Below are 17,392 nucleotides of genomic sequence, written 5' to 3'. Positions count from 1 at the left end.
AAACTCTAAAAAGTAAGCCTTTTAAATTTTAACAATATACAAATGACAAGACACAATTAAATGTTTCTTCAATAAATACAAATTTTATAAATATTTACCACTTTTTTGAAATATGGATATAAAATAACGAATCTCATGTTTAATTAAATGGACAAGTTATGACCTTGATGTGAAAAGTTAGAATATGAATTCAAGCCCATATGCAGAAAGCTTGAAAGAGGTGTTTTAATTTGCAAGATCAAAAGCCAAAACACACTTGGTGAAGCACACTCAGCATACAAGGGAAGTTAATGATATGGGGTTCTAGAAACATGTTCTCACAGAAAATTTGTAATAGGTGTTACGAGATTAAATATGAAAGCAATTCTGCATGAAATACAGCTTAAACAACTGTATGGCTATTCACATAAAATCCACAAACATCCAATGAAAGTCAACAAATCATTGTGTTGTAACACTGCTTGGGGAGTTGGAGTTAAATTAGCACAAATATGTACATTTTATTATTGTAAAGTACTGTATGATCTTCATGCAGAGTAGTTAATAATTGTTAGATTATATTAATAACTTAAATAACTATGCAGAAAAATAATATAATTATGAAAATCAATAGTTTAAAAAAACATTCACGTGTATATATATATATATATACACACACACACACACACACACACACACATTTGGTTTGTTCAAGTAATTACTTTAAAACAAGTGGAATGTATTGTTTATTGTTGAAATTTATCATCAACAATTCACAGACATCTACTGTAAACAATCTAGCCTACAAAACATGATGCTCATAATACAGATTTGAGCTTCTAATTACAAAGTGTCAGCAGAAGCCTTTACATGCAACTATTTCAAGCCAAAAAATCTTAACCTTTCATAAGAAAAATGTAAACTATATGAAAAAAATGTTAAATACCACAAACAGCAACCCTATAACTAGTGTAATTTGCATCACCAAATTATGGGGTTCAGCCAAATCCAACCTGCTTAGGTGCATGTCTAAATTACACACACATTATTTGTCAGTTGGCATACACAACTATTCACTGTCCAGTATTGAAAAAAAAAACTATTAATCTCAGTATGAACATCCAAAACAACAATTTCAAGAACCATAAAACTTTCATTAATTTTATTACAGTTCCATTCAGTTCACTTAGGAATACACACCACAAAGAAATGTAGAACAATTATTATGGTAACACTTTAAATTATATGTACAATATACTTACTTTTATTTTTCTTATTCAGTCAAGCGATCTCCAAACTTTTATGTGCATAGATATTCAACTGACATGCAATCACATTTACATAACCATTACTAACATCCTATGAGCATTTCATAACAAAACCAACTTCAATCATACTAAGACAGCAAAATGTAATGTAGATGCAACTGACAAGTAATTATACTGTTAAATGCTATTCAGTCAATTCTTAGCAAAAATAAATGAATTTTTTATAAGGATGTCTAAATGATACATTTCTATTTGAATAATCAATATCAAAAGATAATGTTGATGCAGCATACAATTAAAGATCAATGCACATCAAACATTTACTAATAACAGGATTGTTACTGCTATTAATATGGATTTAAATGTTAATAATTATCAATAACAATTAACAAAATGTGACAGGCATATTTAATTACAAGTAAACTAAATATTTATGTCATAATATTTAAGCATTACCGTTATTTTCATTGGTTTGTCATTTTTTTGCACAACTATAAATGATAGCCTTCTTTTCACTGGTTATTCATACTTAAAAACACCAAAGATGGGTGAGGTCTTAGTGACATATTTGCTCAATTGCTCATAAATAGCATCCCCAATCCCACCTGTCTGAAAACCTTTTCTTTTTCTGTTGATGTTGAAAAGATAAGAAACATTATCTCATGAAAGGAACTGTTCACACAAAAAAAGGCATTTCCAAAGCTTATGAAACATGAGAATGAATTGTTGTAGGTTGCACACTAGATTCCTTGAGATGTTTTGCCAGTGGTTTGTATATGGTAAAAAAGAATAAAATGAGCACTGTTATGTCGAAAATGCTGGATGTTTTCACTTATCAGATTATTGTATTGGCTACTCTTTAAAACAGTTCCACATTCAGAAGAATATCTGCCTTTTTCAAAATTGCACCAATGATACAATTTCTTAAAGCAAATTTCACTGTTTCTAATCCCAGATGATCATCTTCCAACCAAACAAAATCATAATTTAAATCCAGAACACCAGTCATGAAATAAATCATGTTGGCATAAAGCTGACTATTATCACAAACAAAACTAATGTATGAAGTTAGTAGCTAGAGATGCACTAAACCTACATGGTGGCATTAAAAAACATGAAAAGAACTAACCATGGACATGTAATGTTTTGCAGATACTGTTGTTGACTTTGTTCACCTGGTAATAAACAAATACCTGTAATGTCCAACAAACTATTACAAAAAAAATGTTGTCCACTTGTCTCTTTGGCATGCTTCCACTGATTTAAAAAATGATACTAAAATATCTACAAATTCTGCTGTTGAAGCTTGCTCTTTTGAAGAGAATGGAAGATCCTACAAAGAAACAACTTTGCATTTGGAATTATAAAGATAGTGGAACTCTTTCCATGATCAATATACAAAACCAACATTGATAAAAGAGAAGGGCCATGTGCACACCCCATCTAACCAGAAAGCTTTGTATCAAATCTGAACCAGAATTATGAGTAGGCTCCTTCAAAGGCTGGTACCACTCATACTGACATTTGAGGAAAACATCCAGAATCCCAAGCAAGATGGCTTCCAAATTCACCCTCTTTTCCAAGAATGGAAATACACACTGAAGGAAAAGCCTCTGTCTACTACTCCAGCAACTGGAAACTGAAGGTGTAAGGATTTCTAAGCTTTACCAGCATAGTTTGGGGTGTAACATACATGTTAGGGAGCCCTGAGAACAGTGCTCTGGAAATTGTGCAACAGATGAATCCAGTTCCCTATATTTGTTAGAAGTAAACCAGTCCTAATTTATTCAACCTCAAGATCAACAGGGACAGACAGAATCCACTTTAGCTTTCTTCATAATAGTCCATGAGTAAAGGTCCATAATAAAAATGTAATAATGTCCAGTACAAGCCTGGAAGATCTTCTGGAACATCCCATTTACACACTGTTGTAACCTGTAGTAATTATAGTGAAAGTGGTTGCTAGAAAAAAATGAAAAGCAAAATTATACCTAACTGAGCAACACTTGCCAGAGTGGTGGGATCCAGTGAGGAACCAAGTGATCCTGGAAATAAAACAGTATATAATTGAGGAAGGTACTCACCTCTGGTTAAACTCTAATAGATATTGTCAAAATAGTGAGAAAATAGTGAAAAGCCATTAGATGAGGAAACTGCCATGTCATGTAAGTAATGAGATTGGAAAGTATTACGAGTAGACCACATACCAACCTGCATGTCTTCCAGAGAGCAATTCAACTGGGTGGCTAATGACATAAAGATATGACAAATGTGGTGAAATGTGACACATAAAATTCCTCTCCTGTAACAATAATGTTATAGGCCATGTGAATCAAGTTGTTAAGTCACCTCATTAGAATAATGGAAGATAGGTCATGGAAAACAGATGAATCCCAGTGAATCAACAATTGTTTCCTGGTACCTCAAAATCAGTTTGTATGAGACACATAACATTTGTGGCATACCATAGCAAACCATCAGGAACAGAGCAGTCATAAAGATAATAAATAAGTGTCAAATGGATTAGGGAAAAAGATCTTTCCCTTCCCTAGCCACCAAAGTCTTGGGAAGAAAAGACCTATTGGTGTAAAGCAGGGCAATTGTGGAATGATAAAGTCCTATGCAAATGAAATGTAAACATTTCTGATTGATGTCCACAAGCCAAAAACAACAAAAAATATAATTTGAAAAGAAGATGAAACAAATAACATGAAGCTTAGGGTTCAAAAGGAGGACAAGACAATGGATGTCATACAACTATAAAATCCCAATTCAGTAACTGAAAAGGTTCTTTTGAGCTGAAAAAATGTGAAAGAATTTTAGCATACCTGATAGGACTGGGAATTCAAAATCCTTTCAAAATTTGGAAGAACTAAAAACAGTGGATAAGGATGCCCTGTATAAAGCCACAATAGAAAAAGCAAAACTCATGTCAAATATCCAAATCATAAAATGGGATATGGTAGATACTTTTAGATGAAGTGAGTTTAAGTATGTTTTAATACACCACTGACAATAAATATTTAATTTAATTGATAAATGATTATTGTTGGCCTACAGAGAGATTGAGTTAAATACAGAAAAACCTTTAAAAGATAAACCCTTATGCAGGACAAAAAATCACAACTTCTAAGCATGAAGATTGAGATTTTGAACAGCTGGGTGGAGATTGTCTGATCAAGGATGTATCAACAGAGACTATCAATGTGAAAGAGGCAGAGGTGAACATTCCTACAGATATTGAAGAAGCAGAAACCATGTCTCAGTTGGCCAATATGGTACAACTAAGAGAACCTGACAGGGAGTAAATTGAATCATAGTCAGAACCTGGGGCAATAGCCAAATCACAGAAAAGGCAAACAGATATAAGCATGTTCAAACTTGATTGAATGCATCTACTGCCAATACTTGAGGATGAGGTATTAAAGATCAAAACAACTGTAGTTGAGAATTCAGTGAAGACCTGAACTGAGAGCAAATTTAATAATAAGCCTCATGGCATAGCATTCATTCTGTTGGAAGAATCCAGCTGGGTCGAGAGAAGTGACTTACAATTAAATTCATAGCTCCTGAAACATGACATGTTAAGACTGACATGATAAGAATAAGTTCAACAGAGAAGATTTTAGGTACAAAAACAAAGGTCTCAAGAATATGTACCTCCTTGATGAAAAATCTGAAATAGCTCTATGGAATTATTGGAATGTATCATGACAGTTTATGTCTTCAAGAGATACAGACCTTGCACCATTGCCCAATGTACTGCAAGAATTTCAGGAATGTTGATATGGGGGATAGATTCATATTCTACCCAAGCACTCAGGAACTCTTGTCTCTGAAGATAAGCTCCCCATGCATGAAGAAATGCATCTGTAAACAGATGCATCTCAGGTTGAGGTAGTGGAATGGGTACCCCAATAGTAGTGTTGTTCTGATCAAACCACTATTTACTGTAGATAAGGCTGATCCTGGGTGATAAGACAAGTTTATCCAAAGGATCAGAATGCATGATCCATTGTTCATGCAGTGGCCATTGAAGAGGCCTCATACATTGTTGTTCCACAGATCCAAAAAGGTCTATCTGTTAAGAATCTAAACAGACCTTCTCCTGGTGGTGACAAACCAAAGTATGCTGGTCTAATACTCATGGGGGACAAGGCATATCCATCCTATCACGTAACTGAACAACATGAACAGCAATAACAGAAGAAAGAGACAAGTAAATAGTCACTTGCCAGCCTTTCTGCTGACAAGGAAGGGGTAGTCAGATGCAATAGGAGAGATCCCCAAAATCTAACAAACCTGAGTAATCAACTGAAGAGACAGGGCTGGAGTTGATTTTTAAAAATAATCCTATGTTAATGTTGGCTTACCAAAAGGTTGGTTGGTTGGCATTTATTAGCACAAAGCAACTGGACTATCTGTGCCAAACATATGGTTAAAAAAAAAAGTAAAAATCATAAAATGTAAAAATTAATCAAGGTAAAACTAAAGAAACTTCAAAAAACAGATAAAAACTTAAACAGAATTAAAAAGGCCAATGGCCCTCAAAAAATTTAAAAACACAAGAAAGATGGACAGTGTCACCATCACCAATGACACCATCCAGCATCAGAGGTAAACCAATGAAAAAAATGTACAATTATGCCATCATTCAGAGTCCTAAAGACAACACATCAGTAAAATGTGGGCTATTGTGACTTGAGTGTCATAAAGGTCACATATTGGTGCATCAATCTAAGATAAAAGAAAATGATGAGTTAAAAACTCTGGCCAATATATAGCCTTACCAGGACAAGTTCCTTCTTCTGATCTTTATGGAAACATCACAGCCAAAGAGCAACAGAAGGTATGATCTGGTAAAGCTTATTTTGTTTACTTCAAGTGGATTGCTAAATGACATGGGGCAGAGACTTGAATACAGGACCACAGTCCATATATAGGACATGCATGGCAGTGATAGTACCAGAACAAATGGACTTAGCTGCAGTAGCACCAAACTCATTCTTATAAATACTGATGTGGCCTGGTAACCAGAAAAAGTGATAGAAACAAGAAACAAAAGAAAGGGCCAGTCAGTTTTTAATATCAATGTGAACAGAATGATAACTAACATGAAGCAATTTCAGGGCCAGTAGAGAGTTAAGAGAGTCAGAAAGAATCATGTAACTGGTGTACTGCATAGCTTCTATGTGATCCAGGGCAAAAGAAATAGCATACAACTCAGCAGTGAACACAAAAACTATACAGGGAATCCTGGGTGCAACAACCTAGCCAAAACAAACCATGGTAAAGCCCACAGAGTCACATGATTTTAAAACATCCATATAAATGGGAATGGAAGGATGGTTTGATAGATGTTCAGTAAATAGAAGCCTGTACTTCCATTCAGTAGTATCTGCCTTCTTTAGATGACTAAAACAAAGGTCACAGATGAGGATGATAATAAGCCATACTGGAATAGACTGGCCAGTGGAAACAGCAATGTCATCCAAGGTAGGACCCAATTCAGTGAGCTGCACCTGGACGGGAAAGCCAAAAGGAATAATAGCAAACTATCTATTATCAAAAAGCATAGTCCACTGAGGAAGGAAGACACAACCCCAGGTGGGATGCTGTGGTAAGTATTAAAGTTCAGAAGCATGCAGTATAAAAAGTTGCAAGTAGCATGGATGAAGAGGAAATTTCTGAGACTTGGTGTATAAATTTTAGACTAAGGAAGTGTCTAGAAATGCCCCTGTGCAGAGCCATAGTTCCAGATGGTGAATGTGGTCTAACATCTTCTAGGCTAAGGTCCTGGCCAAACCATAGACCAAAGACCTATAATCAAGTTTGGACTGAATGAGGGCATGAGAGATCTTTAGCACAGAACATTAATCAGCTACTCAAGAGATGGAAGAGACAACATGGAGGATGTTCAGTGCTCTTGTACACTTGACATGTAGTTGCTTGAAGTATGAACTAAAAGTCAGCTTATGGTTAAAGATAAGCACAAGAACTATGCCCCAGGAAGGACCATGGGAAGAATAACATCACTGATATGGAGTTCAGGATAGAGGTGAATACCCTGTTGGCAGCAGAAGTGCATGCAAACAGTTTTGGAGAAAGAAAAGGTAAAGTCATTTGTTGAAGTTCACTTCAAAAATAAATGAGGACAGTCTGAAAGTACCACTCAATAAACAACATGCTCAACAACGGGTACAAGATGTGTCAGTTGTCGACATAGAACCCATTTGCAATGATAAGAGGAAGTTGTGCAGTGATAGCATTAATCTTCACACTGAAAAGCATGACACTTAAGACACAACCCTAAGAGACTCCAAGTTCCTGTGGAAAATAACAGAAAATTCTTGGGAAAAGAAATGTTGTAAACAGATTTCAAATCCTATACCTCTTTCTCCTCCAGCCACTTAAGGCAAGAATAAAAGTAAGAGCAGGGAGAGCCACTACAATTAACACAGTGAGGATCCAAATTCCACTCACAGAAATCATGATTTTTGCCACTTAAATAATAACTACAATATTATGCCACCTACAGAATGGCACCACAAACAAAAATCCATCAAAAATTTCACACTGAGTATTCAAAATTCAGACAATTATAAAAATAATTACAATGTGAAACAACCACTTCTTTATCAACAGAACAAAAATTTAAATAAAAGTAATTCTCCCACAACAGAAACATAACTTTCACTAGGATTATACATGAAGGTTTATTAATATCTTTACTAATATGATTTGCAAACTTAGTACCAAAAAACAAGGTTAAAAAAAGAAGTGTTACAATTCTGAATAAGGAGTACCATATCAATATGTACAAATACATTACAATTTATATCAATACAACAACCTGAACGATTTTCCACATAGTACCCCCAAAAAAAAATTTTTTTTTTAATACAAAATGCTTACTTTTTCCTAAATTTTTTTCCATGATGTATAAATAGTATAATTATTAATTACTAGCACAAACAGCCACCCATAGGGTGTCATTCTTCTAGTAAATACAGTTTGGACACAAGTACCTGTTCACTTGCTCTAAGTATTATATGGACCTCCTGTAAAAAAAATTACTTGTGGGTTTTACAAACTTTATCTTGCAAGCTTTGTTTTATTTTAGTTATAATTTTCAGCAAGTATCCTTGTAATATTTGATTACTTTGATTAGATCAATATAATTGATTACCTCATTGTCATGTAAAATAGTCAATTAATCAAAATAATTCAACCAATTAATTTCATAGAAACAATCAACTAATCAAAACTGCAAATAAAGTTTGGAGATAGTTTGAATTCAAATTGAAAGAAAATGTTGTGTATTTTCTTGTCACTAAATTTACCTAAAACTGCATTTCTGATTATTCTAAGTATAAAAATAATTAAAATATTGTTATTTTTCATTATCTTTAATTAATTCAAGTTTTTCCAGCTTGACTGATTAGTCATGATTTCCAAAGAAAATTAACTTATTAAAGTTAGTTTCTTATTATTACTATATTTGATTCTTTCAACTAGCCAAGTTCCATGCAATTATAATAAATTAATTAGATACAACTTATTAACGAGACTTACAATTAACTTATCACTGGTTTCCACTAAAGAAACAAAATCACCCAGATTTAATTGTAAAACAAATATCCAAATAGACTACCTCAGTACTTAAATTATACTGATCAGTCTAGTTATTCAACATTGAAGTTTTGGCAATCTATTGATGATCAGTTGGAGTAATGGAAGGAAAAGATGAAAATAGTAACTTGAATATTAAGAAATTAGGTGATCTCAAAAAGGGTATACAAAATCTGAAAAAAAATGGCTAAAACAGAAGCTATAACCATGCTGCAATGTTAATATTAAAATATAAAATACATTGTTGGAACTTTCTAGAAGTACTTACCTCTAATATAAATAGTACAAGCCTGTAATGGGAAAAATGCAGTAAACCACCAAAAAGCAGAACAAATAAAACATAAAGATCCTATATTATTAGATGGAAAAACATGGCTTTTGAATTTAAAAGATATTTTTATCAACATGTGAATGTAATGGCAAAAATTAATCATTTATAATGCAAAATTAAAAGGATAGTAGACTATATTTCAGACAAATATGTACTTTTGCATTATATAGTTCTAATATACATCTTTGTTACCTTTAATTTCATTCTAACAGTGTTAATAATAATTTATCATCAGGTAACATGAATTTTAAGTGCTTTGCTTAATTAATTCTACAATATTTATAAGTGTAACACAAGACACCTATTTAGTATTCACAATTTCTTTTTACAATATTTTAATGATGGAATTTCATTTATCATATTAATATCATCTGTTTTCTTAATATTCAAGCTTATATTTTCATCCTTTCATTCCACCACTCAAACAGATCACTCATACATATTATATAAATCCCCCAGTTGAATATCTGGAGCAAGTATGGCTATGTGACTACTCATAGAAGTTTGAATATACATCACAATTAAGAGCTAGGAGCCTAGTGGAAGATGATAAGTGATTAATCATTAAGTTCTTGTACAAGGATAAGCCAGCCGATTTTCACAAGTCCAGTTTGTGTACATCACCAATATTTATGAATATCATACTCATTTATCCATCATCTGTAATGTACATGTAGTTTTACTTTAATTACATGATAATTCTGTTAAAGACAAAGTGTATTCTTATATCTTTATTCACTTCAGGTCACAACTATTAAGAGAAACATACACTATCATTAGGATTCAAGAACTGTCCCATACAACTTTCGTGTAGCTGGCAACTGTTTAAGTTAATTAAGCTATTTGAAATAGTACAAATTGTAATGCCTAAATGGTACAATAATATCTATTGACTTAATTTCAAGAATTTACAAAATTTACATTTATTATAAGTTTAAATCATTGAGAATGCTTATGCCTTATGTAATATAACTCCAATTACATATTGTTCCTGAAAATAAGCTATCAACAAGAACTGCAGTTGGCTTGCCATTCATTCTACTAGTACAACTACCAATATAATTAAGTAATCCTAGACTATATATTACATAAAATGTTTACGCCTTTTTCAACATTATAACTCCTGTTCTGGAAAAAAGCTATGAACAAGCACTACAGTTGATTTACCATCCCTTCTAATAAGTGACCTTAGGCTTTAGTCTGCCCGACAGTGACTTGTCTGAAGCCCGAATTGCAGCTACAGATTATAGTTGTAGTTAGTTGTGAGGGGACAAAAAGTAGACTCCGCACAGTAAAATATAAAATACTTTAAAAATAACGGTAGGAAATTTAAGATCATTTACCATTTTGGGTGAAATCTATAGCTTTAGATTATATGTTCAAATCCAAAATATCAACTACACCTCTTTCCTACACAACCTAGCACGTACGCAATGTAGCCAACAGACGACGGTATATCACATGACACGAGATATTATACATTGTTACTAATACAATAAATGATTGGGAGTCTCGCTCTTTTTTTCATTTATTTATTTGTACTTTATACATAAAACTATTTATTTCACTGTTTAGAAAATACGTGTTACAAAACTATCATAAGAAAACACAATGTTTTATAAAATATTATTTATGTTACAACTAATAGAAGACTGAACGTTACATGTAGCAAGTTTTCTTCTTTTTTGAAATTTTAAATATATATTTATGTGTGTGTGAGTATTTGAAGTTCTTATCTTCATAAGATGTCTTGTTTTGGGCATGTAATGATTAACGCTTTGTTCGAATGATCAAGAACTGTATTTATCACAAAGACATAATCTACTGAAAAGTGTTCCCTGCTGGTTTGTTTTTTGTTTTTGGAATTTCGCACAAAGCTACTCGAGGGCTATCTGTGCTAGCCGTCCCTAATTTAGCAGTGTAAGACTAGAGGGAAGGCAGCTAGTCATCACCACCCACCGCCAACTCTTGGGCTACTCTTTTACCAACGAATAGTGGGATTGACCGTAACATTATACGCCCCCACGGCTGGGAGGGCGAGCATGTTTAGCGCGACGCGGGCACGAACACGCGACCCTCGGATTACGAGTCGCACGCCTTACGCGCTTGGCCATGCCAGGCCGTTCCCTGCTGGTGCAGAGATGAAAAGTCTGCGAATTTACAACACGAGGGCTATCTGCGCTAGCAGTCCCTAATTTAGCAGTGTAAGACTAGAGGGAAGGCAGCTAGTCATCACCACCCACCGCCGACACCAACGAATAGTGAGATTGATCGTAACATTATAACACCCCCACGGCTGAAAGGGCGAGCATGTTTGGTGCGACGGGTATTCGAACCTGAGACTCTCGGATTACGAGTCGAACGTCTTAACCACCTGGCCATGACGGGCTCTTTGCATAGGTTGGATAAGTATTGGGGGTTGTTATCTCTTGGTAGTAGGATCCTTTACCAATAATACGCAAACCTCTGAGTATTTCAGTATCCTATGGTACTAATACTTGTACATTATTTCATCTGTTTTGTAAATATTTTCTGTCGCTTCAGCAGAACAGCGTTTCCAACCATTACACGGCCTCCCCCAAGCTTCATGGTAGGTGATATGAATTGATATATTTTTCACCTTTCTTCAGCCGGACATACAACCTACACTTTGAAATACATATTTGAAACATGGACTCATTCGTCCATAACACCCTTTTTCAATCACCAAAAGTCCAGTTTTTTGTTCTTTTTAGCAAATTTCAGTCTCTTGACAATATTAAGAGATCGAAATAAAGTTGTTGTCTTTTTTTTAAACTGCTATATGACAAAATATTCCATTCTGTTTCAGTCCTCTTGATTCTGTAGATCTGGACACTTCTGTCAGGTGGTATATGGTTTTTTATCTCATGCTTGTGATTAGTGATAGTCTTCCTTCTGTCCATAAGGCTGTATAAACGAAAATACTTATCCTCAGTATGATTCAAATCTATTTCAGTATTTGTTTAAAAAAAACAAAAAAACACGATGCCAGCTATCGAAGGATAATACTTTTAGGGAAGTAGTTATAAAATGCGTTGTTTGTTTTTGGTCTTTGAATTTGCAATTAAAATATTCTTTACTAACTTTTCCAAACGGTCTCTAGGTTAAATTTTCTTTATTTGAAGAAATACGACTATGACAACACAACCTATTCAATCAACTAATCATGGCAAGCTCTTTCAACACAACATCGAATATAAGTTACAAATAAGGTTACATATTAGAACTTATCTCGCAAGAGTCTTGAGTTATTGTTATGTATTACAACTAGAAATAGCCTGAAAGTTTAATTTGAATTTAAAAGTTAATTGAATGTCGGTATGTGTCAAATTAAGGATATTTGCCAATGAGATTGATAAATATACTTTTCTTTCCAAAGACAAATATAGCATTGCATGGCTAGGTGGTTAGAGTGCTCGACTCCTAATCTGAGGGTGGCGGGCTTGCAACCCCGTCGCTCCAGATATGCATGCTTTTTTAGCGGTGGGAGCGTTATAATGAGCGGTGAATCCCACTATTCGTTGGCAAACGAGTAGCCCAAAGGTTACCGGTGATGACTAGTTGCCTTCCCTTTTGTCTTACACTGCTAAATTAGGGGCGGCTAATGCAGACAGCCGTCGTGTAGCTTTGTGCAAAATTCAAAATAAACCAAACTTAACATATGTCTGAATACATAAACAATAATATATGAATACAGAATAGAAAAACAATAACACAATTTATAATTAAGTACAATGTTTTATATCAAAAAGTTTTACGAACTTAAAAACAGTATTAAGTCTTCCATCTGGTCTGGACATGAATATTTTATCAACTGTTCGCGATATGCAAATTAATTCTATATTGATACACTGTACCTCATGCTAGTCACAAGCTGACTTTTCACCGAGGAAGATTTTGTTTGTTTTTTTTATTTCCCAGCAAAGCTACACGAGGGCTATATGCACTAGTCGTTCCTAATTTAGCAGTGTAAGACAAGGGGGAAGGAAACTAGTCATCATCACCTACCGCCTGTTCTTGGGATACTATTTAACTAATGAATAGTAGAATTGACCGTACATTATAATACACCCACAGCTGAAAAGGTAAGTACGTTTGATATCAAGCTCCCTGATTTTCTCGTAAAATTACTGATGTCTGAAGTTACTTCTCTTAAGTGAAACGGTTTGTGATATTAGAAATCTATAAATGTTTCTGGTCAAATATCTGTACTTCGCCGATTAATAATCGTTTATCACAATTATAGCTTCCGCAGTTTATTATATACTAACTGTAGCAAACCAACTTCATTAAACTATCTCTTGGCACGTTGATTTATAAACTTTAAGGATGAAGTCTCGAAAATTCAGTTGGCAACAATATTCAGATACACGCTAGTGCTTTTATAAAACATATATTGTTGACTCGAGAATCTTCTACAAATTCAGGAAATAGGCGAGACTTTCGCAATACACATTTAACGTTACAAGTTGCATGCAATTCTAAATATGTATTAAGCTGAAACAAACATAGATACTAAAATGAATATATAATAGTAAAATTGTTACAATAAAAACTAAGTATTTACTTTCTAACTTAACTTATAAACTTATTGTTGTAGTAAAAAGAACAGTTCACGTGTATCCTTGTTTGAACTTGTTCTTAAAATACAACTACAAAGTTCTTACCTATTTGTTATGTATGAAGCTTTGTAAATTGTAATATGACGATTGAAAGATTATTCTGTCAAATATCTCTCTTTGTAGTTAATTTCAACAAATCAGAATTTAAAGATAGCCGGTGATACTGTCCATATATTACAACTGCAATCCAGTAAAAAAAGCAACTATAAATCAAGAATAATAAAACTTTGACGAAAGTGGCGCTTGTTTATAACAAAACTTTTCAAGGGAAATTGGTAGAGCATATTTATAGATTATTGAGTGACAGCACTAAATTTTCGAAATCAAATAAAATTCCAACACTTAAAAGGGAAATAAAAACTCTAAAGATATTTACATGTAAAGAAATGTAAAACTACAAATTGAAGTACGTATAAAAAATAAAACCAGTTGAATCCCATACGGTATTAATGCGTGGTTTGGACAAAATTTATTAAGATCTGCAATCAAAATTATTAGATTTTCGATGAGTGTATGAGCAATGAGTTTACTGTTAGAAATAATTTTACATTTCTGAAATACGTATAAAGTAGAAGTTAAACCAGAATGTGGAGTTAGGTTTTTCTTAATGTAGTCATTTATACTAACAATCCAAGAGACTATTGATTTTCTGCTCAAAGAAGGCTCTATTTTTATTGTTCAAACATGACAAATGCATTTTTAATTGATGTTCTTTGTCGCCAGAGAACTATAATTTGTTTATTTGTCCTTGAATTATAAGCAGTCATCAGAAGGCTGGAAGGTAACTAATGCAACTCCTCCTTTCAAGAGAGGTGATAACAATTGTCCCAGTAATTATAAATCCACTAGTCCCACATCAGTTATGGGTAAAGTTTTGGCCTCTTAAACGATGGTTTGAAAAGTCATTTAATAAAGTCTAACATTTTACTGGATTTTCAACACGATTTCACTAAGATAACATCTTGCCTTTCAAATATCTTAACATTTTTTGGAAAGGCTACTACTTGTGTATATGAGGGTAAAGGTGTGGAATAATTCTAGATTTTTAGAAAACATTTGGCAGGGTGCAACATAAAAGGCTTGTAAAAAAACTGTCTCTTTAAGTGTGGGAGATAAGTTGGAAAACTGGATGGATGGAAGGAAACAGTGTGTTGTTATAAATGGAGTTCAGTTAAATTGGATAAATATAAGTGTGGTGCCTAAGGGCTCAGTCCTAAGGCCTTTTGCTCTTTTTGATTTACATAAATGATATAGAAAAAGGAATGGTCAATAAATTACAAAAAATTTACAAATGGTATCAAGGTCTTGGGTTTTGCTGGCTGTGAAAAAGCAGCAGCTGCTTTACAAAAGTAGTTGGGCAAATAAATGGTAGATGGGTGTTTAAGATTGTAAAGGGGATGATAGTGATGCATAATCTTTTTCATATTTAACAGGGAAAATAGTAGGACAAGGGATACCAAGTATAAATTTTGGCAGAGTAGAAGTCATCTTCACTTAAAACAGTTTTATCATTCTAAGAGGGTGGTTGGCCTTTTAAATGGGTTGCTTTCAAATGTTTTAGAGGTAGTAAACTTTAAATAGGTTTAAAAAAAAGCTTGATAATTATGTCAATTATAGGGGCTGGTTTTAATTTTTATTTAAATTAGAGCTTTGACAGCAAAGGAAAGAAACAAACACAAATAAATAAATTAAATCTGTATTATTCATAATGACAAATGTGTTGCCAACTATTTCATTTATTTACCAACCTCTGATTCTGTTACAACTGTAATTGGATTATGTCCTTCTTTGATAAAAACTTCCACAGAGATAAACAACAGAGGAATCTAATTTACTGCTACATTCTGACAAAATGTGAAAAGGGCAGTATCAGAATCCAGTGCTGCAGTAGTTACCAATTTTTCCAAGTTACATTTCTCGGGAAGAAAATCCCTAATTCATATTGTTTTTTCTAGTTTTTCAGCCATCATAAGAGGTTCTGACAAACACCAAAGTGATTCAAGTTTTTTTATGGCCCCAAGTGATAGCCATCTTGTGTTAACAAGTTGTAGAATTTTTCTTGTTTCTTTGTCATACAATCCTTGAAATTCTTTGAAATGTTGTTTTCTGCTAGCACTTTTGTCCAAAAAATAGTAGATTATCAATATATCAGAAACTGAGAAGGGCAGATCTCTGGAAGCTTTCTGGGCAGCAATATTCATCAGGTGACAGGTACAGCCCATGAAGTAAATGCTAGGCTGTCGTCTTGAGATGTGTCCCATCACACCTTTACCTATACCAGACATAACTGAGGCACTGTCTGAAGAAAAACTAAGACAGTATTCCCATGGAATTTTCCTCTTTGTCAGTTCGTGGTCCAAAAGCTCAAATATTCTCTCCCGTTGAAGCTTCTTTCCACTCCACCATTGTCAAAAGAGAACAAACAATTTTTCCAAGCAAAGGGTCAAGATATCATACAACCACTGGATACAGTTTTGAGTCATCCATCTGTGGCTCCATCTGTGGCTAAACTATAAACACTGTCAGTAAGTATGCTTGAAAACATTTTGTCTTCTTCACAACCCAACATTTGTACAGTGGCTATACTTTTGGTTCTAGCATAGTCATATTTTTTCACTATATCAGTCTGGGAACATTTTTCTGAATAGATGTCCTGCATGATCAGGTACAGCTAGGGATAAATTAGGAACAATGACAAATTGCATGAACATCACTTCTGCATTTATGGTTTCATATCCTGAATTCTTACTCATAAGTGTCGTTATCTGCATCATTTTTGTCTTCGCCTCAGCCTTTTGTTGGTAAGTTACCAATTTTGTATGTCTGGAACAATTGTTTATCCCACCATGCACCACAGAAAAATTGACGTGACAAACTGTACGAAACGCATGGCTGTCACTGACTTTTGATACAATGACCGGATATTTTGCACTATATTCTTTCCTAAATTTTTGATTCACAGTTTTAGTCCTTTCAGATTTGTCAGAAACAAGACAATCTGGTGAATGAGGCCTTGTTTTTCCATCTTGTGAATGATCGCATTGGTGTTTCTATGCTGCTTAGAAAACGAGAAATACCCATCTACACAAGGGCTGATTAGCTGACAAGCACTGATGATGTAACTATGCATTCCCCCACGTACCCAGTATGGAGAAGCACTGCACTCAAACTATTGGTAGACGTCAGAGATACAAATATTTTTTATTATTTCAAGCACAAACATTATTATCATAAGTAGCCATTTGGACTATGTCTTTTATTTATTATAAAAATTTATTTGTATCTCACTAGAAATTTTCTTTTCACCCCTTTCAAGCCCTGGGGGAACAATTTATCACTTTATTGTGTAGGCCTTTATAATATATAAAAATTTGGGGAGTTGCAACAAGTTGTAATATTTGTCTGTATGAGCATATAGTTGTAATGTATACACCAAAATCATAATGATTATGCTCAAATCATAATGGTTGGCATTTCTGGTATTGCACAATTTGGAAATTTTGTCACAATTAGCCAAGCTGAAGATGAAAAGCAAGTAA

At 33.8% G+C, this 17,392-nt stretch overlaps 1 protein-coding gene across 1 annotated transcript in view; it reads right to left on the bottom strand.

Moving 5' to 3' along the window:
* Positions 1-10,692, bottom strand: part of LOC143230889 (V-type proton ATPase catalytic subunit A-like) — a 53,732-nt gene extending 43,040 nt beyond the window's left edge. Inside the window, 1 exon segment of the mRNA XM_076465180.1 lies at positions 10,554-10,692. Within this exon segment, the coding sequence (XP_076321295.1) occupies positions 10,554-10,556 (3 nt within the window). The 5' untranslated portion in view covers positions 10,557-10,692.
* Positions 10,693-17,392: the final 6,700 nt, after the last annotated feature.

The sequence above is a fragment of the Tachypleus tridentatus genome, chromosome 10 (genome assembly GCF_004210375.1).
Source record: "Tachypleus tridentatus isolate NWPU-2018 chromosome 10, ASM421037v1, whole genome shotgun sequence".
Classification (NCBI taxonomy): Eukaryota; Metazoa; Arthropoda; class Merostomata; order Xiphosura; family Limulidae; genus Tachypleus; species Tachypleus tridentatus.
This window is presented reverse-complemented; position numbering and strand designations above follow the sequence as displayed.